General features: G+C 42.6%; 1 protein-coding gene and 1 pseudogene across 1 annotated transcript in view; both read right to left on the bottom strand.

Annotated features, from left to right (window-relative positions):
* LOC102024019 (chromosome unknown open reading frame, human C11orf85) overlaps positions 1-22581 on the bottom strand; it is a 32270-nt gene extending 9689 nt beyond the window's left edge. Inside the window, exons 1-7 of the mRNA XM_005384541.2 lie at positions 22494-22581; positions 18163-18280; positions 7802-7847; positions 2856-2931; positions 1316-1441; positions 720-751; positions 309-400 (exon numbers count right to left, since the gene is read on the bottom strand). Of these exons, the coding sequence (XP_005384598.1) occupies positions 309-400; positions 720-751; positions 1316-1441; positions 2856-2931; positions 7802-7847; positions 18163-18280; positions 22494-22551 (548 nt within the window). The 5' untranslated portion in view covers positions 22552-22581. The remainder of the gene's footprint in view (positions 1-308; positions 401-719; positions 752-1315; positions 1442-2855; positions 2932-7801; positions 7848-18162; positions 18281-22493) is intronic.
* LOC102025373 lies at positions 6089-7789 on the bottom strand (annotated as a pseudogene).
* Positions 22582-24764: the final 2183 nt, after the last annotated feature.

Below are 24764 nucleotides of genomic sequence, written 5' to 3'. Positions count from 1 at the left end.
ACAGTGATCCTCCTGCCTCAGCCTCCCAAGTGCTGGGGTCACAGGAGTGCACCACCATGCCTGGCTCAGCCTTCATCTTGATGAACAGAACAATCTCACTTTGCTGAGACAGGAACTATGTTTAAATTGCATTCCAAACATCAACTTGCCTCTTTTCCTTCGTCCATTTCCCATAATAGGCAGACACTACTGATAAAGCCCAGAAAAAGAAAGTGACTTGTTCAACTGTAGAGGCAGCCAGCCCAACAGACAGCAAGGTGCAAGGTATGACTAGGATGTGAGACCCAGCCTCTCCCTACACCACTGACCTGGGTAGTCCTGCCTCCTGGGGGGAGCTGTGCTCTTCCAGGAGTTTTCGCTTCTTCATTGCGCCTCCTGCTGCTTTCTTCTCAGCTACAACCTTTAGGGAGGAACCAGACTCTTGTGACCCCTTCTCTTCCAGAGTGGCTCACAGTTCAAGCTAACACAGCAAAGAGAACACCCCATCTTTAACCTACCACGTGCGACTTTTAACGTCAGCTTTGCAGCAAGGACAGAAGTTCTGTTAGAGTCATGGGCTCTGAAATCGAGCCAAGGGGAAACCTATGGGCTCCTGTTTATGATTCTGATGGGATCTGGCATCTGAGGGGCAAAGTTGGAGGAAGACACAAGGGCAGCACTTTGGGGACAACAGGAGGTAACAAAGGCGACTTTCATTTTGGTCAGAAAAGCAAACTTACCAACCCAGGAGGACTGTCATTTATTGGTTTCCCTACAAGAGGAAATTTGAGTGTTATAGTGGATCAAGATTATTTTCGACTACTCTAATTCCCAGAATTGGCTCTAGACACCCCTACCCAGAAGTGTCCTTCTCCCTTCGGCCTGGTACCACTTTTCCTAGAAATAATGTCTTTTTTTTTTTTTTTTTTTTTTTTTTTTTTTGTCTTTTTGAGACAGGGTCTTGCTATGCAGTTCAGGCTGGCCTTGAGCTCACTTTGTAGCTCAGGCTGGTCTCGAACTCACAATGATCCTCCTGTCTCGGCTCCCTGAGATTACAAGCATATGCCACCACGCCCAACCCAACTATATTTTAAAATTTAAACTTTCAATGTATTTTTTGGTCACGCCTTGTATTTCACAAAGGAGGCACAGAAAGATATTACTACTGTGATTTATCTAAGGTCATGCAGCTACTAAATGGCAGAGCCTTGGGGATTTGAACCAGGCTGGGACAGTGTGTTTCTAAACTCCACATTATGTGGCTGAAGCCTGATGGCTCCCTTGGCACTGCTAACCCATTCTGTACCCGTCAAGCCTTGCTCCCATCACTACTTACCAGGTGACAAGTTTTCATGAAACCATTTCATCTCCACATATAGAGTAAAAACAAATGGGTAGGGGATCAAGACGACATCCTCATGTTTGAATTTCAAGTGAGAAACTCTCTCCCACTTGCTTTTATCTGGGGATGGTGCTAAGGAGTGAGGAAGGACGCCAATATGCCACCCTGAGAACTCTTTTAGGAGTGAGACTCTGCTCCTTCCCCTAAACTATTTTTTTTTCTTTTTTTTTTGGTCATTTTGAGACAGGGTCTCCCTATGCAGTTCAGGCTGGCCTTAAGCTCACTTTATAGCCCAGGCTGGTCTCAAATTCGCAATGATCCTCCTGCCTCAGCCTCCTGAGTGTAGGGATTACAGGCATGTGCCACCATACCCAGCTTGCTTTGTTTTTGTGACAAGGTCTCACTCTGTAATTCAGGCTGGTTTTAAACTCATTATGTAAGTCAAGCATGGTGGTTCATACCTGTAATCCCAGCACTTGGGAGGCTGAGGCAGGAGGATCGCTTGTGAGTTTGAGAACAGCCTGGGCTACAAAGTGAATTCAAGGCCAGCCTGAAGTACATAGTGAAACCCTGTCTCAAAAAAACAAAAAATAAATATAAATAAATAAATAAACTCACTATGTACCCCAAGCTGGCCTTGAATAGTGATCCCCCTGCTTCTGTAACAGAAAATGGCCCCCTGAGCCACTACACTTCAGTTTCTTGGTTGCTCAGGTAATAGTTCCTGTTCCAGTTCCATTTGCTTCCGTCTCTTAGAAATGGCTGGTCATGTTGCTACATAGCTGGTCACTATGATGTACATGGTATAAACCAATCCCCAATTGACAAGCATTCTGCCTCTGTACTTCCTGCTTGCTTATGCCATGTAAGCCCTAGACCACCAGAGATCTGGGCCTGATATTCTGGGAATGATCCCGATCAGTGCCTGTCAATATAAATAAATCTGCCTCTAAATCCTTGGCATCATTTTGGTGTTTCTGCTTGCCATAGCAGTTCAGCCTCCAAAGTGCTGGGATTAGAGGCTTGTGCCACCACGCTTAGTCCTTATTTTATTTTATTATTTTTGAGACAGGGTCTCACTATGTAGCCCAGGCTGGCCTCAAACTCAAAGTGATCCTCCTGCCTCAGCCTCCCAAGTGCTGGGAACAGGCATGTGCCACCATGCCTGGCCCTCATTTTATTTTGAGACAGGATCTCATTAAGTTCCTAGGCTGGACTCAAATTTGTGGTCCTTCTGCTTTTGCCTCCCAAGTATCTAGGATTACAGGCATGGTCACCATGCCTGGCTACTGTCTATGGTTTTCCTCTATTTGAATTTTTTTTTTTTTTTGTCTTTTTGAGACAGGGTCTCACTATGCAGTTGAAGCTGGCCTTGAGCTCACTTTGTAGCCCAGGCTGTCCTCTAACTCGCAACGATCCTCCTGCCTCAGCCTCCTGAGTGCTGGGATTATAGGCATGTGCCACCACCACCACCACAACCAGCCTCTATTTGAATTTGAACAGGAGTTGTAGCTCAGTGACTGGTAAAGGATACAGGGAAATACAATGAAGTGTTCAGTAACAAATGGCTGCAGATTGTCCAAATTTCCCAAGACTGCACGGATAGAATCCTGAAAAAGATATATTTAAAATGACTTTTAATAGTGTTGCAATTTAGCCAATCTTTCCATTTATACTATTTATATTTTTCACTGCTTTTCACAAACCATATATATATATTTTTTTCTTTTTTTTTTTTCCCCTGAGACAGGGTCTTATCTCTGTAACTCAGGCTGCCCTCGAACTCATGGTGCTCCTCCTGCCTCAGCCTCCTACATGCTGGGATTACAGGCATGAGCTACCACACCTGGATCACATACTCCACATTCTTGGTGGTTTTTTTTTTTTTTTTTTTTTTTTGTCTTTTTGAGACAGGGTCTCACTATGCAGATCAGGATGGTCTTGAACTGACTTTGTAGCCTAGGCTGGCCTCGAACTTGCAACAATCCTCCTGCCTCAGCCTTCCGAGTGCGGGATTACAGGTGTGCACCACCATTCCCGGCACAACCAAGCTATATGTTGTTCCTTGAATGTGCTTTCTGTTCTCCACTTCTGTGCTTTTGATGTTCCCTGTGCCTGAAATGCACTCTCTACCTGTCAGCACCTGTCTAAATCTTACCTGTTCTGTAAAGTACGGTTCAGTAGTGTCTTGGCCAGAAGCCTCCTTGACTCCCAAAACTATAATTAACTGTCTCAGACCTCACAGTAGTTAGCCTGAGACCTTTTCTATATTTTGCAAGTTTTATTTTCCTTACAGAGAGATCACCTTGAAGTAGGATATACCTCTGATTTATCTTGATCTCTCTCCTTTAGTGCCTATCATAGTGAATATACATGGCTATCCAATGAATGAAGAATACTGGTATTTACTGACATAGTTATTTTGCTTTCCCTCACATCAAGCCTTTTCTTCTAATCTCTTCAAATCTTTTTTTTTCACTTTAAATCTTAGTTGAAGCTGGGCATGGTGGCGTACACCTGTAATCCCAGCACTTGGGAGGCTGAGGCACAAGGATCACCATGAGCTTGAGGCCAACCTGAACTGAATAGGGAGACCCTGTGTGAAAAAACAAAACAAACAAAAAAATTCTTCATTGATCAGTCAGTCCCTAATTAATCTCTGCTTATTAGTCTAACTAATCAATTTATCTGTTTTTTTTTTTATAAATTTATCTTTTGAGACAGTACAGCTCAGTGATAGTACAGCAATTGCTTAGTAAGCCCAAGGCTTGGGTTCCATCCCTGGTACTCTTGACCCTCAAAAAAGGAATGGTAGTGGGGCGTGGCGGCACATGCCTGTAGTCCCAGCACTTGGAAAACTGAGGCAGGAGGATCATTGTGAGTTTGAGGCCAACCTGGGCTAGAAAGTAAGCTCAAGGCCAGCCTGAACTACATAGTGAGACCCTGTCTCAAAAAGACCAACAAAAAAAAAAAAAAAAAAGAAAGAAAGAAAGAAAAGGGATGGTGGAGCTAAGACCTGAACCCAAACAGTGGGGTTACATTGGCTTTCAGGTAATTTATTTATTTATTTATTTATTTATTTATTTATTTATTTATTTATTTATCTGGTTTTTGAGACAGGGTTTTGCTACATAATTCAGGCTGGCCTTGAACTCACTGTGTTGCCCAGGCTGGCCTTGAACTTGCAGAGATCCTACTGCCTCAGCCTCGGAATACTGGATTATAGGTATGCACCACCACGCCCGGCTTCAATTAATGTTTTTTTAAAGGAATGATAACATCTTCCCCAAAACTGAGAGTAGGAGAACACATAAAAAGAACTTTGCAAACTTTGATGATATATAAATTTATGTAAATTCCCGCTAGTTACCATTTATTGTGTGGTAAGCATTGCATACCTTTTTTTTCAAGGTGTTGCTATGTAGCCCAGGTTGCCCTCCAACTTGCAAATGTCCTGCCTCAGCCTCCAAAGTAGCTGGGATAAGAGACATGAGCCACCACACATGTATTTAACTGTGTTCTAGTTCTTTGAAATGTGGAAGCATATGTGTTAGTAAATCACTAGTCATACATCACTGTGTCATGAAGTTAGAAGAGCATAAACTAATTTAAACTTCTCATTTGTAAAATAAGACAAATGAGACTTTGACTGACAGATTGCTGCATCCAGCACAGCTCTCAAAGTGGGGAAGGATTGTGAGAGGATGGAGAAATAAAGACAGAAACAATATATAGAAAACTGAGGTCAAGTGGAGCCCTGTCTCTGGATGGGAGGAAAAGGAACTGCTCAACCACTGCAGTGTGTTTATTTATACATTTAGCAATGTCAGATGAAACCCCTTTGCCTAACAACTTGCTCGCCTCTCACTCCCCCTAGTCTAGGGGCTGGAACACCTGTTTGCCTGGGGTGCTTCATGCCCTCAGGGTGTACCTCTGGCCCTCCTGCTCTTCCCTCTGCAGGGTGACTGATCACTAGCTCAGCTGCTCCCTACAACAACTGATTTGCCTAGTGTGACTGAACCAGTGATATGAGATTAGCGCAGGGCAAAGCTGGCTGGGAAAGTAGGTGTGACCTGTTAACTACAAGATCCTGGACACACGCAGAGAACAGTTCCCAAAGCCCTGCATGAGGACTTCTCAGGAGAAGTCAGCAGATTTTTCAATAGGATGGCCTAGACCTGATGTCACTGTGAGGTGTGGAATCTCAGCACCTCTCAGGACCTGTATCTAGAAGTCCCCAGGGTCTCCTAGAGATTTAGAAAGCGTGAAAGGGCACATGGACACATGGAAGACTTGGCTATCATAACTTTCCATGATAGCCCACACTGTGTTTGTCAGATGCAGTGTGTACTTTTATCTTTGCTCTCACCCTCTTTTGCTATTTACTTGCTCTGCAGAGCTACTTTATCTCCCTGATTCTTCATTTTTGCTTTCTTTCTCTGTCCTTTTTTTCTTTTTTCTTTTGACACAGGGTCTTGCTATGCAGTTCAGGCTGGCCTTGAGCTCATTTTGTAGCCCAGGCTGGCCTTGAACTTGCAACAATCCTCCTTCCTCAGCCTCCCCAGTGCTGGGATTACGGGCATGCGCCACCATGCCCAGCTGCTTCTTTTTCTGAGACAGGGTCTCACTGCGTAGTGTAGGCTGGTCTTGAACTCATTACACAGCCCAGGCTGGCCTCAAACTCCAAGCAATCCTCCTGCTTTACCCTCCCGAGTGCTGAGATTACAGGCATATGCCATCATGATCGGCTGACATTGCTTTTTTTATTTTTTATTTTGGTATGATCAATGTTCCTATCACCTCAGAAGCACTGAGTATCATGATGCCATCTGGGGGCCACTGTCTCCTCACCTACCCTCCCACAAACTCCTCCCCAGTACCCTGCCCCAGAGGAAGGCTCAGTCCAAGCCACCTCACAGGGGTTGAGGCAGGCAGCTACAGAGGCACATCTGAACTCCAGGAAGTGGGAAGCACAGCCCAGCCAGGCCTCACCAAAGTGGCTCCAGCCCAACAAGAGGAAGGTGCCTGGGCCAGGGCAGACACCACAGAACAGCAGTATTCGAATGGAGGCCTGCCTCTGGGCCTTGGAGCCCCCTACCAGGAACAGTGGCAGCATCTGATGAAGGACATGGGAGGCCACCATGGTGATGACAGATTCCTGCAGCTCTGTGTCATGAGCAACCTGATGGATGGTCCCATGGATCATAAAATCACCGATGTATGTCGCCAGAAGAAGCTCGGCATCACTGCAAGGCCTGCCGGCACCATTCACACCAGGGCCAGGGACTCAGGGCAGCAGCTCTGGATGCCCATCCTCGTGTGGAAGGCAACCACACAGCGGCTGATGTCATGGTGCAAGGTGGCCTGTAGGAACAGGGCCCGGTGTTCACAACGACCCCAGTGGATGCTGAGCTTGCCAGCTGGGTCAGGGCCCTTGGCTACTAGCAGCTCCAGGGCGCCGCCTGTGTGCTCAGCGAAGACCTGGGCACCAGCGAAAGGCTGCGAGGGACACAGGCAGGAGACTCCTAGCCTCGTGCTGAGGGCTGGGCCGCCCAGGGCCAGGGCTAGGCCCAGCGCCCCTGTCAGGTACAGCTCTCCAGCAGCACCCACCGCACAGGCCAGGGCCAGTGGGCCCATGCTGCCCGGTTCCTGGGTCAGGCCAATGCACCTCCAGCTGCAGCTGTCCATGGAGTAGTTGGCACATACAGACGTGGCCAGAAGCGGGGACATGCTGGGGACTGGGTGGAGGTTTAGGGCTGCAGGTCCCAGGGCAAGGCGCTGCAGCCTGGGCTGGGTGGGTCAGCTCCACTGCCTGCTGCTAGCTGGGTGACCAATGCCTTTGCCACTGCTTTTTGCTCGTTTTGATTAATTCTTTGTTCCAGGTGAGAACCTGGAATCCAACTCCAGAAAGAGAGTGGAGCAATCCAAAACCCAGTATCGCTTAGTTGGCGGTCACTTTTTAGAATCAAGCCTCCCAATAACACCAGGGCTAGGCTCCAGGGTCCCCTTGTAGAATGTGGTCTACCTTTCTGTTAGGTAATCAAAAGCCAGAGTAGCTGGGTAGAAAAGGAATGAAAATGAAGCAGAAATAAAGCGGTTGCAAGTGTTTCCAATTAAAATGAAGACATAGTGGCTGCGTCTGTGTATTTACAGTTGAGCTTCCTGAACGTCAAGTACCAGGCAGTGGCTGGGATGTGAGGCTTCCCAGGCTTCCGGAAGCCTTCTCTGTGCCAGTTGCTGCATGGAATCTCATGGAGACAAAGTAACTCTCAGCCCCAAAGGTGCTAACACTTCAGCTAGAATTGAGAAAGGATGTGGGCTTTACATTTCCTTGGAAAAAGTGTGAAGTTTCTTTGCAGAGAAAACCTGGTGGGAAGAAGCCAAGCTATCCAGGGGAGGCTGTGATTCAGTTTGCAGGAAATAAAGTCTGGGTGTGGATGCATGTGAGGCATGATTTCCCCAGAAGTCTCTTTTCCCTACCTCCAGTTCCTGGATGATGACTTCCTTATTTGCTATCTCTTCTCCTCTAGAAGGCAAACAGAAAAGACAAGATAAGAAAAGCTAGAAACATGACATACCTAACAACTGTAGGTGCTGACCCAGTGCTCAGGAGGAAGAAGTGAGGTTACCTGGGTGGTGTGTCCTGAGCTCAGTAGTACAAGGTTGTACAAAAACATCTCCTGTAGTGGCCACACATTGTGGCTTACACTTGTAATCCCAGCACTTGAGAGGCTGAGACAGGAGGATCACTGTGAACTCCAGGCCAGCCTACAGCCAGTCTGAACTACACAGTAAGATTGATCCTGTCTTTAAAAAAAAAAAAAAAGGACAGAAAGAAAGAAAAAGAAAAGAACATGTCTCTACATTAATCCAACAAAACCTGAAATTTCCACTATGAAAGTTCCCTTAGGCCGCATGCACTCAAGGTGTGGTGTGGGATCTCTGGGAGTCTTCAAGACCCTTTCAAGGAGACTTCAAAGGCAAAACTACTTTTGTAATACTTCTAAGATGTTATTTGCCTTTACACTTTTACAAGTTGTAACCTTTAATGCAAAAGCAATTGTGGCCAAAATTGCTAGTGCCTAAGTACAGATGTAGCCAGTCGTACTAAGCTGTGTCAGTTCATAGTAATCATTAGCGCCACACAAGAAAAGAAAATTTAGTTTCATGTAATGTCCTTGAAGAAGCAATGAAATAAATTATATAAGCGGGGCATGGTACTGTATGCCTATAATCCCTGCTGAGGCAGAAAAATCACCTGGGTGACAAAGCAAGACCCTGTCACAAAACAAAACAAAACAAAACAAAACAAAACAAAACAAAACAAAACCCCAACTTGCCACGTGTGGAGGCTGAGGTAAGAGGATTGCAAGTTTGAGCCCAGCCTAGGCAATTAGGCATTTAGGAGAATGTCTCAAAACAAAAAATAAAAAAGGGCTGGGGATATAGCACAGTGTGAAGGCTCATGTTCAAGTCCTAATACTAAAACAAAATGAACAAAAGAAAGGAAAAAGAAGTATACTTCTTAATAAGTCTATGTGAGGCCAGGGATATAGCTCAGCGGCATAAGTGCCTGCCTGGCAAGCGCAAAGTCCTGAGTTCGATTTCCGGTACCCAAAAAAAAAAAGCTCGTGATAAGTGTATGTGAGGACCACAAACTCAACCCCAGCCTGGACAAAAGCTAGGGATGTAGCTCAGTGCAAAGGTCCTGGGTTCAATCTGCAGTCCTGTAAAACAAATCCAAAAATTAAATCTCAAATCTTTGTTGTTGGGCTGGGGATATAGCCCAGTGGCACAGCACCCACTGGCAAGTGCAAAGTCCTGAGTTCAATTCCTGGTACCAAAAAAAAAAAAAGGTACCATTATGTAGTTCAGGCATGACCTTGAGCTCACTATGTAGCCTCAACCACCCAAATGCCAGGGAGGCATGCATCAACACACTGTGTGTTTTTGTTTTCTGAGACAGGTTGTAACAATATAGCCCAGATTGACCCTGAACTGAAGGCAATCATCTTGCCTCAGCCTCCTGAGTGCTGGAATTACAAGTGTGTACCACCGCACTGGGTTCTAGGTTTGTTTTTTTTTTTCAAGGCAAAAACAATCAAATTCCTTCCTTTTAGCTTTTTGAAATATACAAGACATAACTGTATCTTTTAAAATGTGATAAACAGGAAGTACTTCTGCTATTTGAAATACGATGGTGCGATGGTTGTGTTGAAGAGAAGTACTAGCACTTTGCGTGACTGTTTAAGCTGTAAAGTGAACAAGCTGCTATTTTCATACAATATTTTACTTGAATGATTAGCTGACAAATAAACTATAGTTGTTATTCAGATTTGGGAGTTGACAGGTATTTTCTCAAAAATGAATAAATTGAACACATCAAGGAAAACAACTGACAGAATTTGTTGTGAAATGAATTTTGGGCTTTCAAGAGAAAATTTGAAGTTTGGAAAACTTATATCCACCATTGTAAGTCTGACAGCTTCCAAAGACTTAAATTTTAAAATATTTTTGGTCAGACTGGGATTGAAGCCAGGGCTTTGTGCTAAGTAAGCACTCTGCCTTTGGGCTATTCTCCTGGTCCCCCTATCTCTCTCCTTCCTTCCTTTCTTCCTTCTTCCCTTCCTTCTTTCCTTCTTTTCTTCCTTCCTTCTTTTTTTTTTTTTTGAGGCAGGATCTTGCAATATTGGCCAGGGTGGCCTCGAGCTCAGCCTCCTGAGTGCTGGGATTATAGGCTACCACACCAGGCTTACTTTATTTTTGAGACAGGGTCTTGCTAACTTGTCCCAGTTGTCTTCTAACTTTCCAGCTTCCTGTCTCAGTTCTGAGTTGTTAAGATCACAGTTGTGCACCAACCACACCCAATTCTTAAACACTTTTCTAACATTGATAGTGATGTTAACAAATATTTTTGATATTATATAATGAAATGTATCAACATTTGGAAAATCTGCATAAGTCAATCAAATTTTCCAAAGGACTGGGGAATGTGTCATATTACAAAATCAGATAAAGTAAAACATTCAGTTAGAAACAAGATAGAAGAACTGAGCATGGTGGCACTCAGGAGGCTGAGGCAGGAGGATCATTGGGAGTTTGAGACCAGCCTGGGCTACAAAGTAAGCTCAAGGCCAGCTTGAACTGCGTAGCGAGACCCTGTCTCAAAAAGACAAAAAAAAAAAAAAGAAAAGAAAAGAAAAGAAACAAGATAGAAAAAAACAAGATAGATTCATGAATTTTAACATAACAGGGTTCAAAAAGTTCACTTATAATTTCAGGTTCCATATTGCAGCTAACCTTTAAAAAAACTACTGGTTTGGAGAACCAAAACTACCACTTGTTGAAGTTTCTGTTTTTGTTTTGTTTTGTGGTCCCAGATATTAAACTCAGGGCCATGCACAAGTCAGGCAGATGCTCTACCACTGAACTATATCCCTGGCCCAGGAAGATTTTGATATAGGGTCAAAGAAGAATATTTCTGATGATCTGACAGGGTTACTACTCTATTCCTACCTTTCTCAACTTAACATTTATGTGAGCTGGACTTTTAAATTTTATATTATTTTTTTTGTTTTGTTTTGTTTTTTGAGACAGTGTCTTGCTATATAGTTCAGCCTGGTCTTGAATGCCCTATATAGCCGCGGCTGGCCTCAAACTCATGTGATCCTTCTGCCACAGCCTCCTGAGTGCTGGGATGATGGGATATACCACCACACCCAGTTCCTGGGCTCTTTTTAGATCTAACAAGGGACAAAAAAATTCACAATGTATTGAATGCAGAAGCAGAGATGATAATCTAACAGTCTCCTATTAAGATAGACATTAACAAAATTTGCATAAAAGTGATACCAATATTTGTTTGGAATGGAATATATATTTTAAAATTTTAAATGTTAACATTTAATTATTAAATATTTAATGTAAAAAGCTAACTTCATATTTATTGCTGGGCATAGTGGTGCATGCCTATAATCCCAGCACTCAGGAGGCTGAAGCAGGAGGATCGTTGGAGTTTGAGACCAGCCGGGGCTACAAAATGAGCTCAAGGCCAGCCTGAAGTGTATAGTGAGACCCTGTCTTAAAAAGACAAAAAAAAAAAAAAGGTAACTTCATATTTATGGATGCATTATTATTAAATTAATGTACTTGTACAAAAATTAATGCTTTTTTTTGTTTGTTTGTTTTCTGGTACCAGGAATCAAACTTATGACCTTGCGCTTTGCCAGGCAGGTGTCGTGCTGCTCAACTAAATCCCCAGCCCCAATGTATTTTAAAATGGTAGTGAAAGTAGGTAACATTCTCATTTAACCTTATTTATTTATAGGCAGCTCTCACTGTGTTGCCCAGGCTGGTTTTGAACTCCTGGGTTCAAGCAATTCTTGTGCCTCAGCCTCCCCAGCACCTGAGATCACAGGCACCACAGTGCCTGGCTCTCATTTTAGCCATTTTTAAGTGTATAATTCAGTGGTATTACATTCACAATGTGGTGCAACCATCACCACTATCTCTTTTCAATTTTTTTTTTTCTTTTTGAGACAGGTTCTCAGGCTGGCCTTGAGCTCACTTTGTAGCCCAGGCTGGTCTCAAACTAGCAGCAATCCTCCTGCCTCTGCCTCCCAAGTTCTGGGATTACAGGTGTGATTTTCTGAGCCACCACATCTGGCTCAAAAATTTTTTATCACCCTCAGTAAAAAAGTGTACTCCATGTAGGTGTGGTGGGCACATGCCTGTGATACCAGCACTCTGGGAGGCTAGGGCAGGAAGATCACAAGCTCTTGTCCAACCTGGGCAACTTAGTGACTTAGAAAAACTCTGTCTCAAAATACAAAATAAAAGGAGGCTGGGGATTTAGCTCAGCGGCACAGTGCCTGCCTGGCAAGCACAAGGTCGTGAGTTCGATTTCTGGTACCAGAAAAAACAAAAAGACAAAATAAAAAAATACTGCAGACCTAGTTAAGTACAAACACTCATGTTCAGTCCCATAGTACTAAACAAATGAACAAAAACCTCACAACTGTACTCCTTAAGCAATGAATCTCCACTCTCCCCTACGCTTAGCCCTGTCCTCTAATCTACCTTCTGTCTCTACTAATTTTTTCTTTTTTGGTACTGGAAATTGAACTTAGGACCTCGCACTTGCCAGGCAGGTGCTTGTGCTGCTGAGCTACATCCCCAGCCCCTCTACTAATTTTCCATATGTCTCATGTAAATGGATCAGACAGTATTTGTCCTTTTGTGACTGGCTTTTTTCACCTAGCATAACGCTTTCAAAGTTTATCCGTATCATACATATTTAAGAACTTCATTACTTTGGCAATTTCTTTTTATGACTGATTACTGTTCCACTGCACAGACTGGGCATGGTGTCGCTCACCTGTAATCCCAGCACTGGGAAGGCTGAGGCAAGAAGATTACTGCAAGTTCAAGACCAGCCTGGGCTACATAGAAAGCTCTTGTCTCAAAACACAAAATATTCCACTGCCCACATATTCCATATTTTGTTTACCTATTCATCAGCATCAGCAGATGAACACCTGGGTTATTTCTAAATTCTGGCTCCTATGAACAATGGTGCTATGAATACTGCTATACAAATTATCTGAGTCTGATTCCAATTCTATACCTATATTTTATAGGTATATGCCATATAGTACTCCCGTTTAACTTTTTGAGGAACTGCCAAACTGTTTTCCACAGCAGCTGTACTATGTATCATTTGGACTGAACCCAGGGCTGCCTTCCCAGTGAGCTACATCCCCCGTTTTTGTTTTTTTTTTATTACAGTTTGGGCACCTAGCCAGGTGTGGTGGCACATGCCTGTAATCCCAGCACTCAGGAAGCTGAGACAGAAGGATCATTGTGAGTTTGAGACCAGCCTGGGCTACAAAGTGAGCTCAAGGCCAGCCTGAACTGCATAGCAATAGCAAGACCCTGTCTCAACAAGATAAAAAAAAAAAAAACCAAAAACCAAAAACCAAAAACCAAACCAAAACAAAGCAGAAAAACAATTTGGGCACCTAGAAAAAAGGTTCTTTATAACCTGGGTTCTGCACTTTTTTGGGGGGTTCTGTACTTTTTTTCTTTTGGTACTGGGAATCGAACTCAGGGTCTCACACTTGCTAGGCAGGTGCTGTGCCACTGAGCTACATCCCCAGTCCCCCTGTTTGTTTGTTTTAGTTTTTTGAGTCAGGGTCAGGTCTTGCTGTATAGTCCTGGCTGATCTTTTTTGTTTTGTTTTCTACATAGTTCAGGTTGGCCTTGAACTCGCTATGTAGCCCACGCTAGCCTTAAATTTGCAGTGATCCTCCTGATTCAGCTTCTTGAGTATGGATATTACAGGTGTGCACCACCACACCTGGCTATTATTTTATTTTTTATTTTGAGACACAGTCTTGCAAAATTCCCCAGGCAGGACTCAAATTTGAGATCCTCCTGACTCAGTCTCCCAGAGTGCTGGAATTATAGGCATGAACCATTGTGCCCAGCTACTTCTTTTTTTTTTTTTTTGAGACAGGGTCTTGCTGTATAGTTCAGGCTACTCCTGAAGTAATTATATAGCCCAGGCTGGCCTCAAACTTGTGGCAATCCTCCTGCTTCAGCCTCCCAAGTGCTGGGGTTACAGGCTTGTATCACCACACCTGGCTGGTTTTTTTGAAGAATTATAGCCAGTCTAGTAGATATAAAGTGGTTTCTCATTCTTTTTTTTTTTTTCCAGTACTGGGAATCAAACTCATGACCTTGTGCTTGCCAGGCAGTCCCTGTGCTGCTGAGCTAAATCCCCAACCCTCATTATTGTTGTGATATGTATTTCCCTAGTAACTAATGATTTGCGGCATCTTTTCATATGCTGCTGGCCATTCATATATCATCTTTGGAGAACTGCTTATTCAAGTCCTCTCTCTCTCTCTTTTTTGGCAGCACTGATGATTGACTCCAGGACCTTTGCACTGAGTTACATTCCAGCTCTTTTTTAAAATTTTATATTTTGAGACAGGGTTTAACTAAATTGCTAAATTGCCCAAACTAAGCTTGAACTTGCCATCCTTCTGCCTGGCTAAAATTTTGTTCATTTTCTTTCTTTCTTTTTTTTTTTTTTTAGAAAGGGTCTCTCTGTGTATTTTATTTTATTTTTTTCACTGTGTAGTTTAGAATGGCCTTGAACTCACTATGTAGCCCAGGTGGCCTTAAACTCATAGTGCTCCCCATGCCACAGCCTCTCTAGTGCTAGGTTTATAGGTGCGTGCCACCATGCCTGGCCCAAAAATTTATTCTGAACTGGACATACAAAAATGTGGCAGGGCGTGGTGGCACATGCCTATAATCCCAGCACTTAGGAGGTTGAGGCAGGAGGATCATGTGGGTTCGAGGCCAGCCTGTGCTACAAAGTGAGTGCAAGGCCAGCCTGAACTGCATAGCGAGATCCTGTCTCAAAAAAAAACCAAAAGGTGTCCAAACATATGCACAGCCTGGGGATATAGTTCAGCAGGCACAAGTGCCTGCCTAGTGAGTGTAAGGTCTGAGTTCGATTCCCGGCACCAAAATAAACCAACAATGAAAAACAAATATATGTACATATTTATGGGAGAATGTATGATGTTTGAACACATGTATATATTGTAAAATGTTTAAATCAAGGCAAACATATCTATCTTCTCAAATATTTATCATTACTTTTTGCAAGGCATTCAAAGTACTTTCTTCTAGTTTTTTGAAATACACAGCATATTATTATCTCTAGTCACCCTCTTGTAGAACAGTACACCAGCGTTTCTTACTCGTAACTACATCCTAGTACTCAATCATCAACTCTTTCCCATCCCTCCCTCTCCCCTACTTTCCCTCTGGTCATTACCACTATACTCTCAACTTCTTTTTCATCAACATGTTTATATTTCACACACATAAGAACATTTACTATGTGTCCTTCTGTGCCTGGCTTATTCCATTTAACATAATGATCTCTAGTTCCATCCATAGTGTCATTTAGCATTGCTTGACTGATGATTTGATTTAGTACTACTACGGACTGAACCCAGGAAATATCAAACTAAATCTCCAGCTCTTCTTATTTTAAATTTTTTTTAGATTTTGAGACAGGATCTGTTTAAATTGTTCAGCCTGGCCTCAAACTTGAGATCCTCCTGCGTTGGCTTGTGGAGTAGATGGGATTACAGGAGTGTACCACCATAACCAGCTTGCATGTCATTCTTTTTTTACAGCTTGATAATACTATATTGTGCATATGTTCCACATTTTCTTTATCCATTCATTAGCTGATGGACACCCAGATTGTTTCCATTTCTTAGCTATTGTGAATAGTGTTGTAGTAAAGGAGAATGCAAATGTCTCGTCAGTATACTAATTTCATTTCTTTTGCATATATACCTGATAATGAGATTGCTAGATCATTTGGTAATTCTATTTTAATTTTCTGAGATATAATGTAGGCTCTTAAGTTTAGGTCTTTGATTTTTTAAATTAACTTTTGTATGTTAGGGTAAGCAGTTTCAGTTGTATTTCTGTATAGTTGCACTTTTATATGTTAGGGTAAGGGTCCAGCTTCATTCTCCTTCCTTCTCTCCTTCTCTCTTTTTTTTTTGTTTTGCAGCCCAGGCTGGTTTTGAACTCGCAAGGATCCTTCTGCCTCAGCCTCCCAAGTTCTGGGATTACAGGCGTGTGCCACCACGCTTGGCGTGCTTCATTCTTCTATATGTCCAGCTTTCCCAGAAATACCAAGTTTGGTGGCATATACCGTAATCCTAGCACTCTGGGAGACTGAGGTGGGAGGATTATAATTTGGAGCCCAGTTTGGGGAATTTAGAGATTTAGTGAGACCCTGTCAAACAAACAAAAAAAAAGAGAGTGGGGTGGGACTAAGGATGGAGATGCAGCTCAGTGCAAAGACTGTGAGTTCAATCCTCAGTACTGAAAAAAAAATTCTTTGTTTTTTTGAGACAGGGTTTCACTATGTAGTTCAGGTTGGCCTTGAACTCACAGCGATCCTCCTGGCTCAGCCTCCCAAGTCCTGAGATTATAGGTGTATGCCTCCATACCTGGCAGAAAAAAACATTTTTTTTAAATAGGTTGTTGTTCTTTCTTCTTATTTAATGGTATTGGCATTCTAGTTGAAAACTAATTGATCTTGGCTGGGTATGGTGGCACACGCCTGTAATCCCAGCACTCAAGAAGCTAAGTCAGGAGGATCCTTGGGAGTTCAAGACCAGCCTGTGCTACAAAGTGAGTTCAAGACCAGCTTGAACTGCATAGGAGACCCTGTCTCAAAAAGATTAAAAAAAAAAAAAACAATCAACCAATTGATCTTAGACATGAGGAGTTACCTTTGGGCTGCCAATTACATAACATTGATATATATCTGTCCTTATACTAGTATGATGTTTCAATTACTATAGCTTTATAATAAGTTTTAAAAATTAGGAAGTTCATTTTGTTTGTTTGTTTGTTTGTTTTTCTTTCTGGTACCGGGAATTGAACTCATGACCTTGCGCTTGCCATGCAAGCGCTGTGCTGCTGAGCTAAATCCCCAGCCCTAACTGTGTTCTTTTTCATAATTATTTTGTTTATTTGGATTTCCTTGAAATTTCAGCTGATTAGCCGGGCATGGTGGCGCACATCTGTAATCCCAGCACTTGATAGGCTGAGGCATGAGGATCCTTGCAAATCTGAGACCAGCCTGGGCTACAAAGTGAGGTCAAAGTCAGCTTGAACTGCCTAGTGAGACCCTGTCTCAAAAAGACCAAAAAAAGAAAAAAAAGAAATTTCAGGATGGCTTTTTCCACTTCCACAAAAAATATCATTTGGATTTTTATAGGGGTTATATTGAGTGGGTAGATCATTTTGCATAGTATTATTATCTTATTAATATTACATCCTCCAATCCATGAATATAAGATGTTTCTTAATTTAGGTCTTTCGTTTTTTGGTTTTGAGACAGGGTCTCACTAGTAGCCTAGGCTGGCCTCAAACTTGCAGTCTCAAACATCCTCCTGCCTTAGCCTCCCAAGTGCTAGGATTATAGGTGTGTGCCACCACACCTGACTTACTTAGGGGAGAAGCCTTAAATCTTTCATCACAGGTAAGCTGTGGGTCATATAGATATATATGGTCTTTATTACATTAGGAAGCTCCCTGTTATTCCTAGTTTTTTGTTTTTTCTTTTGAGACAGGGTCTCATTATGTAGTCCAGGCTGGCCTTGAACTCCTAGCAATTCTCCTGTGTCAGCCTTCCAAGTACTAGGATTACAGACATGCGCTGCCATGCCCGACTTGATGAAAATTTTTGACAGATACTCCCTTAAGACTATGTTGTTCCTGCTGGACATGGTGGTGCACACCTGTTATCCCAGCACTCGAGAGGCTGAGGAAGGAGGATCATTGTGAGTTTGAGACCAGCCTGGGCTACAAAATGAGCTCAAGGCCAGCCTGAACTGCATAGCGAGACCCTATCTCAAAACAACAACAACAAAAAAGTATGTTGTTCCTAATTTAGAAATTTATTTATTTATTGTCTTTTTGAGACAGGGTCTCACTATGCAGTTCAGGCTGGCCTTGAATTGACTTTGTAGCCTAGGCTGGCCTCGAACTCGCAATGAACAATCCTCCTGCCTCAGCCTCCCAAGTGCTGGGATTACAGGCATGTGCCACCAGGCCCAGCTCTAATTTAGAAATGTATATGAATAATGTGCTGAACATTAAAAAAGTATACTGAACATGAAACATCTGGGAAAGAGTCCTACAAACAGTTACAAAAAAGAAGGGATGAGCAGGTAGAATACACTAATCTGTGCCTGTACAGGCTTCCCTCCTACTTTTAAAATTACCTGATACTGTGGCCATATCTGATTTTGAACTTATACACACTGGGTCCTGCATGAAGAAACCTCGTCTCTGGAAATGGGTAGGTAAAGGGTTTTAAACTCATTGCATCCAAATGGTAGCCTAAATAAAGTAGAAATAATAGAGAATTATTAAAAAGGCCTGAATAATCTGTAGCATCTTTTCACAAGTAAAATGCTCAACACTCAGCACCACTGTCCATGTACCAGGCTCAGCTCTGTTATTTATCACTTGAACCATTCTCCTCCTTGCATGGGGTGGGAGCATGGTATGTTGGGAGGACCTCTATGTTTGGAAATAAACAACCAGAATTTAAGTTTTACTGTTTTTTTTTGTTTTTTCTCCGGTACCGGGAACCGAACTCACGACCTTGTGCTTGCCAGGCAGGCGCTTTTGCCGCTGAGCTAAATCCCTAGCCCCTAGAAAAAAAAATTTTAAATAAACAGTAAAACTTGGGCTGGGGATTTAGCTCAGCAGCAAAGCGCCTGCCTGGCAAGCACAAGGTCGTGAGTTCGGTTCCCGGTACCGGAGAAAAAACCAAAACCAAAACAAAACAAAACAAAAAAAAAAAATTTTTTTTTTTCTGGTACTGAGAATTGAACCTAGGACCTTTGCACTGGACTACATCCCAGCTCTTTTTATTTTTATTATTTATTTACTTTTTGGTATTTTGGAATCAGGGTCTTGCAATGTAGTTCAGGCTGGCCTTGAACTCACTATGTAGCCAGGCTGGCCTCTAACTCATTGCAATCCTCCTGCAGAAGCCTCCCAAGTGCTAGGATTGCAGATGTGCACCACCACCATGCCCAACTTTGTTTTTTCCCACTGGTAACCAAAATCTGGACCTCAAGTTTGCCAGGCAGGCCCTATGCCACTGAGCTATCTCCCTGGCCCCTAGTTTACTTATTTATTTATTTTTTTTATTGAGACATCATCTCCCTAAATTGCTAAATGTCCAGGCTAGGCTCCAACTTGTGATCCTCCCATTCAGGCTCCCAGAATGCTGGGATAACAGGCATGCACCACTATACCTAGCTTCCCAAATACTTCTAGAATCTATTCTCCTTTCCCAGTTTACTTTCCCTGAAACCTAGGTGAATGTGGGGAGGGCTTGAATTAAATAATGAGACATTACAAAGGGTAAGAGGCACAGTTAGGAGGACCTCTTCCATCATTAATACCAGATGAGGGGCCGGGAAGATAGCTCAGCGGCACAGCACCTGCCTGGCAAGCACAAGGTCCTGAGTTTGATTCCCGGTACCAAAAGAAAAAAAAAGAATACCAGATGAAATGAAAGGACCAGCATAGCTCCCAAGCTCAGTCAATGCACAAAATAAGGACAAACACTATTTCCTAGTGGTCCCAAGGAATTCTTTATTTTTCCTACCTCTCAATTACTCTTCCTCTCCACCATCTGTGAGGCTTCCTTGAGCCCCCATAGTGCCTGCTACACCCCTAGCACTTAGTACAGATAGCCATATTTTTCTAATTCCAGAATTTTAGGTTCTTTCCATGGTCCTTTCCACTCAGTAAAGGGGAAAGCTGGGGGACATGGCTGGCATGTCTCTCCCCCCGAGACAGATAGCATTTAGCATCTTAAAATAGAACACATTGTCATTTTTGTCACTGGGGCTTTTTTGTGCCTCTCCTTATTTGTAGAGGTCATGTGCCTTGTGCTCTTTTTGTTATCTCCAGTGGCACTTCAAATAATAAAGAGGTCCAGAGCTCCCAAGGACTAAGGCTACTTATAACAACACAAGATACTAAGATTTTACAGGCAGTTAATAGGTAGTAAATACAACAAGCATAAAGTAAAAACAATCTGCATTTGACTCAGCTCAGGTGTCCCTACTTAATTTCTCTAAGATTTGGTTTTGTTACACAATAACAACTTTTTGTCATGTCCTATTCTAAGTGATATATATATATTTTTTTCACTTAATCCTCACAACAAGCCTATGAGACAAGTAGTCTAAATTTGATAGATGAGAAACTGAGGAACTAAGAGTTGATGTAACCTGTTCATAACTATCAGTGTTGGAATTTGGATTCATATTGAAGCAGTATAGATCCATTAATCCTGCATCCACTATAATTTCTGGGGTTATAAGGGAAAAAAAGATAATAAACATAATCCAGCAGTGATACACATACCTGAGAGGCTGAGGCAGGGTGACTACAACTTTAAATCTAGCCTGGATAACCTAGTAACTTGGCAAGACTGTCTCAAAATAATAAAAAAAAAAGGAGCTAGGGACACAGTTCGGTATGAAGGCTCTAGGTTCAATCCCTAGTGTTGCACACACGTGCACATGCGTGCACACACACACACGCACACGCACACACAGACGCACACACAGAAGATAATAAACATAATTTTGTAGGTGGTAAAATATATACATTAAAGGACTATTTTTTTATTCTTTCCTTCACATTATCTTAACGCCATTTCTATTCAGCAGGAAAGGTTATACAATAGTCAGAAGATCCATGTGCCCCCCAAAATGAAATTTCCCACAATTTCCAAAGTTCAAGTCTGGGGCTGCCAGTAAGAAGATTCCCCAGTGTCTGATCTTGGCTGTTGGGATTAGAAAGACAGGAGTTTGGAGCCAGAGCCTATGGGACTATTTAGACTAGAATTGCAGTCAAAAGTAAAAACAAAACAAAACAAAACAAAAAAACCAAACAACAGTGCCAACTGAAAAGCAATCAGAGAGAAAATATTTTTCATATCCTGAGAAAAATCTTGCTGATACCCTTTGTCCAAGACATGGCAGGAACCCACGCCAGATCTGTGAACTATTTGGTGCCAGAGGACTTACTCTAAGTAGGCAGGGAGCCCGCCTGCTGAGACTTAGGTTGTTGACACAGAAATTTAACTGTGTTATGAGGGGGCTGTTCTAAGATGCAGACACTTGCCAACAGACTAGGTATTAAAGGAAAGAAGATGAAGGATATTTGCTGGAAGTTACCATCAAAAGAGGAGACTTAGGGGCTGGGGATTTAGCTCAGTGGCACAGTGCCTGCCTGGCAAGCGAAAGGTCATGAGTTCAATTCCTGGTACCGGAAAAAAACAAAAGAGGAGACTTCATGTGCCATGCCACAGCTGGCCATCTGAAAGAAGGAAAAAACAACCCTTTCTAGCTGGGGCCTGTTCATGTTAATTGCTGGCTGCCTGCTTCAGAAACAAACTAATTACCTCATTTGAAAATAAAGATTAGACAGCATTATTCAAAACAATCATAGTAATAGGGGCTCAAAGATTTCACAAGGTTATTTTCCAAAATTGACTACTGTAGTCATGGTGACACTATGTCCCAGTAACTATTATTAAGTTGATGAGACATTGCAGAAAAAAGTCAGATTTTTAAGCCATTTTTAGGTGACCACAAACCATGATGGTTATAAAATGAAGAAGACAGCTGGGTGTGGTGGCACACACCTGTAATCCAGCACTTGGGAGGCTGAGGCAGAAGGACCTTTGGGAGTTCGAGGCCAGCCTGAACTGCATAGTGAGACCCTGTCTCAAAAAGACAAAAAAAAAAAAAAAAATTGGGGGTATAAAGGATTACATTCACATTAGTCTCCAAGTCCCATTTTCTTTCTTTCTTTTTTTTTTTTTTTCTTAATTTGTTTGGGTTTTTGAGACAGGGTTTTACTTTGTAGTTCAGGCTGGCCTTAGCTATGTAGTCAAGGCTGGCCTCAAACTTACAGTGATCCTATTGCCTCAGCCTCCTGAGTGCTGGGATTACAGGTATGTGCCGCCACACCTAAGAAATAACCTTTAAAAGTCATTGACACTTGTGCAGGAAAGGATTTGCCCTTGGAACTGTATCAGGATCTGTTTTGTTGTGTTTGAGGGAGGAGGAGTGAATAACTGAATTTAAGCATTATTAGGAAGATGCCTTGAAATGAATCCAGAAAGGAATCTAAATTAACCTCTTAAATTATTTTTTTTCTTTTTTGGTACTGGGAATCTAACTCAGGACCTTGTGCTTGCCAGGCAGGTGCTGTGCCACTGAGGTATATCCGTGGCCCTTGTTTGGCTTTTTTTGAGACAGGGTCTTGCTATGTAGTTCAGACTAGTTTTGAACTCACTATGTAGCCCAGGCTGGCCTCAAACTTGCAACCATCCTCCTGCCTCAGCCTCCTGAGTGTTGGGATTACAGGCATGTGCCACTACGCCCAGCTGCCTCAGCCTCTTGAATGCTAGGATTACAGGTGTGTGCCACCACATCCCCTTTAAATTACTCGTTGCATGTAAGTGTATCTTCCACTTCCACCTTAACCATCCTGAAAGATGAGGAAAAACTACCTTTGGTCACTGGGTCCTGGATTGTGCTCCTTATTCTGGAAAAATGACAGCTTCTCATCTCACTGCCTATCCAGTAGTTGTGGCTTGTTCCTTGATGTTCAACCTGTCAATTAGCATTCACATCACACTGCATTCACTGCAGCTCTCTCAAAATCTCACCAGCCCCAAGAACCCAAAAAGCATTTGGATGTAAAACTGATGGCAATAAGGGATATTTTCTTTTTTGGTCACACCACTGGGTGAACTGCCCTGACACAGTACACACAGGGAAGAAAATTTAAAATGACAGTGAAAAAAAGGCACCTGCATCAGTAGTTTCAAAAGGCCAAAGTGGGGGAAAAAAATATCCTGAGCATGTTTTACAATGTCAAGATGTAAGATCTGAGGCTCTGATGTACATATCTTGAGGATCTCAGTGGCAAAAGAAAGATAAAAAGTGTGAAAAGAAAGCTTCCAAAATATGTAGCTTTGTTCTTGGCATGAAAATGTGGCAGATTCTGAGGAAATAAAGTTTTAAGAAAATCAAATGACTTTTTATATAAACAGACCAAATTTCACTCAGGAATTTTGGAATATTTTACCAACTTTAATGCAGCTCTGGTGGGACGTTGAAGGAGGTAAGAATTACTGGGATGATAGATATATCTGCCATGAGATTACCTGATCTGGTCAAGGTCATAAAATGGACCAGACTAAAACTCAGATGTTTTGCTAAAGCAAGGTAGGCTAGCTGAATGAAGGGCATCAAGAATGAGGCTACTGCTGGGCATGGTGGCACATGTTTATAATCCCAGGATTCGGGAGGCTGAGGCAGGGAGAGCAACCTAAGTTCGAGGCTAACCTAGGCTACACAGTGAGTTCAAGGTTAGAGTGTTTTTTGTTTTTTTGTCTTTTTGAGACAGGATCTCATTATGCAGTTCAGGCTGGTCTTGAACTCACTTTGTAGCTCAGGCTGGCCTCAAACTCATAATGATCCTCTTTCCTCAGCCTCCAGAATGCTAAGATTACAGATGTGCACCACCACACCTGGCCAGACTGAACTAGGTAGTGAGACCCTGTCCCAAAAACAAAAAGTTGCTATAGTACTTAGAAGTAAATGGTGCTGATTTGGACTTGGGGTTTCAGTAGTTAGTAGCTGGATTTGAGGTATATTTGACTGAGGGAATCGAGGATGACTTAGCATTTAGGTAGACAATGATACATAACCTTTATTGATATGGGGAAATAGTTTAAGGAAAGAGAATACGGAAGCAGAATCGATAGTTCTGTTTTGGTTAAGTCTGAGAGGCCTATTAAACATCCAAGTTACTCTGAGGAAGCAATCTTTTAGGGATGGAAATATAAATTTGAGTCATCAGTGTTTAGATGGTATTTGAAGCTATTGGATAAGATCATCTATAGAGAAACTACACAGCAGGGAAAAGTGCTTCCATATAAACCAGATTATGGATTGTGGACTCTATTAGAAGAGAAATCAGAATACACTGAAGAGTATAATTTGTAAAATTACATTACCAGATAGCTATGGATTTATTTATTTTTGGTGCTGGGAATTGAACTCAGGACCTTGCACTTGCCAGGCAGGCACTTGTGCTGCTGAGCTAGATCCCTAGGCTGATAGCTATGAATTTTTAAAAAAGTCTCTGTAGTTGTGAGAGACAACCCAAACAAGAACAGATGAAAGGGGACCAGCTAGGAGACTCCCACCTGATCCCCAGGCAAAAACTGAGCACAGTGGAAATGAAGGAAGTGGGCTGATTTGGAAGATGCCAGTGATCTGGTGACTTGGAGTGATGACAGGACAGCCAAGAATGACTTCTAGTTGCTTCAACAACTAATTGAGGAGATACAAGTGCTCCATCCTAAAGAGATGAGCCTTGGAAAGTACATTTTTGAGAGGAAGATGTAGAGCCCACTTCTGGATATGCTTGATTTTGAGTTGCCAGTGAGATTATCACACACTATTGGAATTGTGATGGGTTTACTACCTGCACATGTGTCAATAAAGAAACTGCAGTTCAGAAAAGTCACGGATCTCTAGCCCACGTATACCTGCTCACATCTTTCTATCCGCTTTCCTAGATGCTAAGATTCAAGAAGTACTAGCCAGGACTGTCCCCTACTCCGAGCACTGGGGAGGCTGAAGCAGGAGGATTTCAGCGAGTTCAAGGCCAACCTGAAATACTTGGTGAGACCTTGTCTCAAAAAAACTAATACCAGGGCCACGAATGTAGCTCAGCCGCACAGCGCCTGCTTGAAAAGCGTGCCACT

This window comes from Chinchilla lanigera, unplaced genomic scaffold (genome assembly GCF_000276665.1).
Source record: "Chinchilla lanigera isolate Chin_1 unplaced genomic scaffold, ChiLan1.0 scaffold00021, whole genome shotgun sequence".
Classification (NCBI taxonomy): Eukaryota; Metazoa; Chordata; class Mammalia; order Rodentia; family Chinchillidae; genus Chinchilla; species Chinchilla lanigera.
Note: the sequence above shows the minus strand (reverse complement) of the source record. Positions and strands in the feature narration are given on the sequence as shown.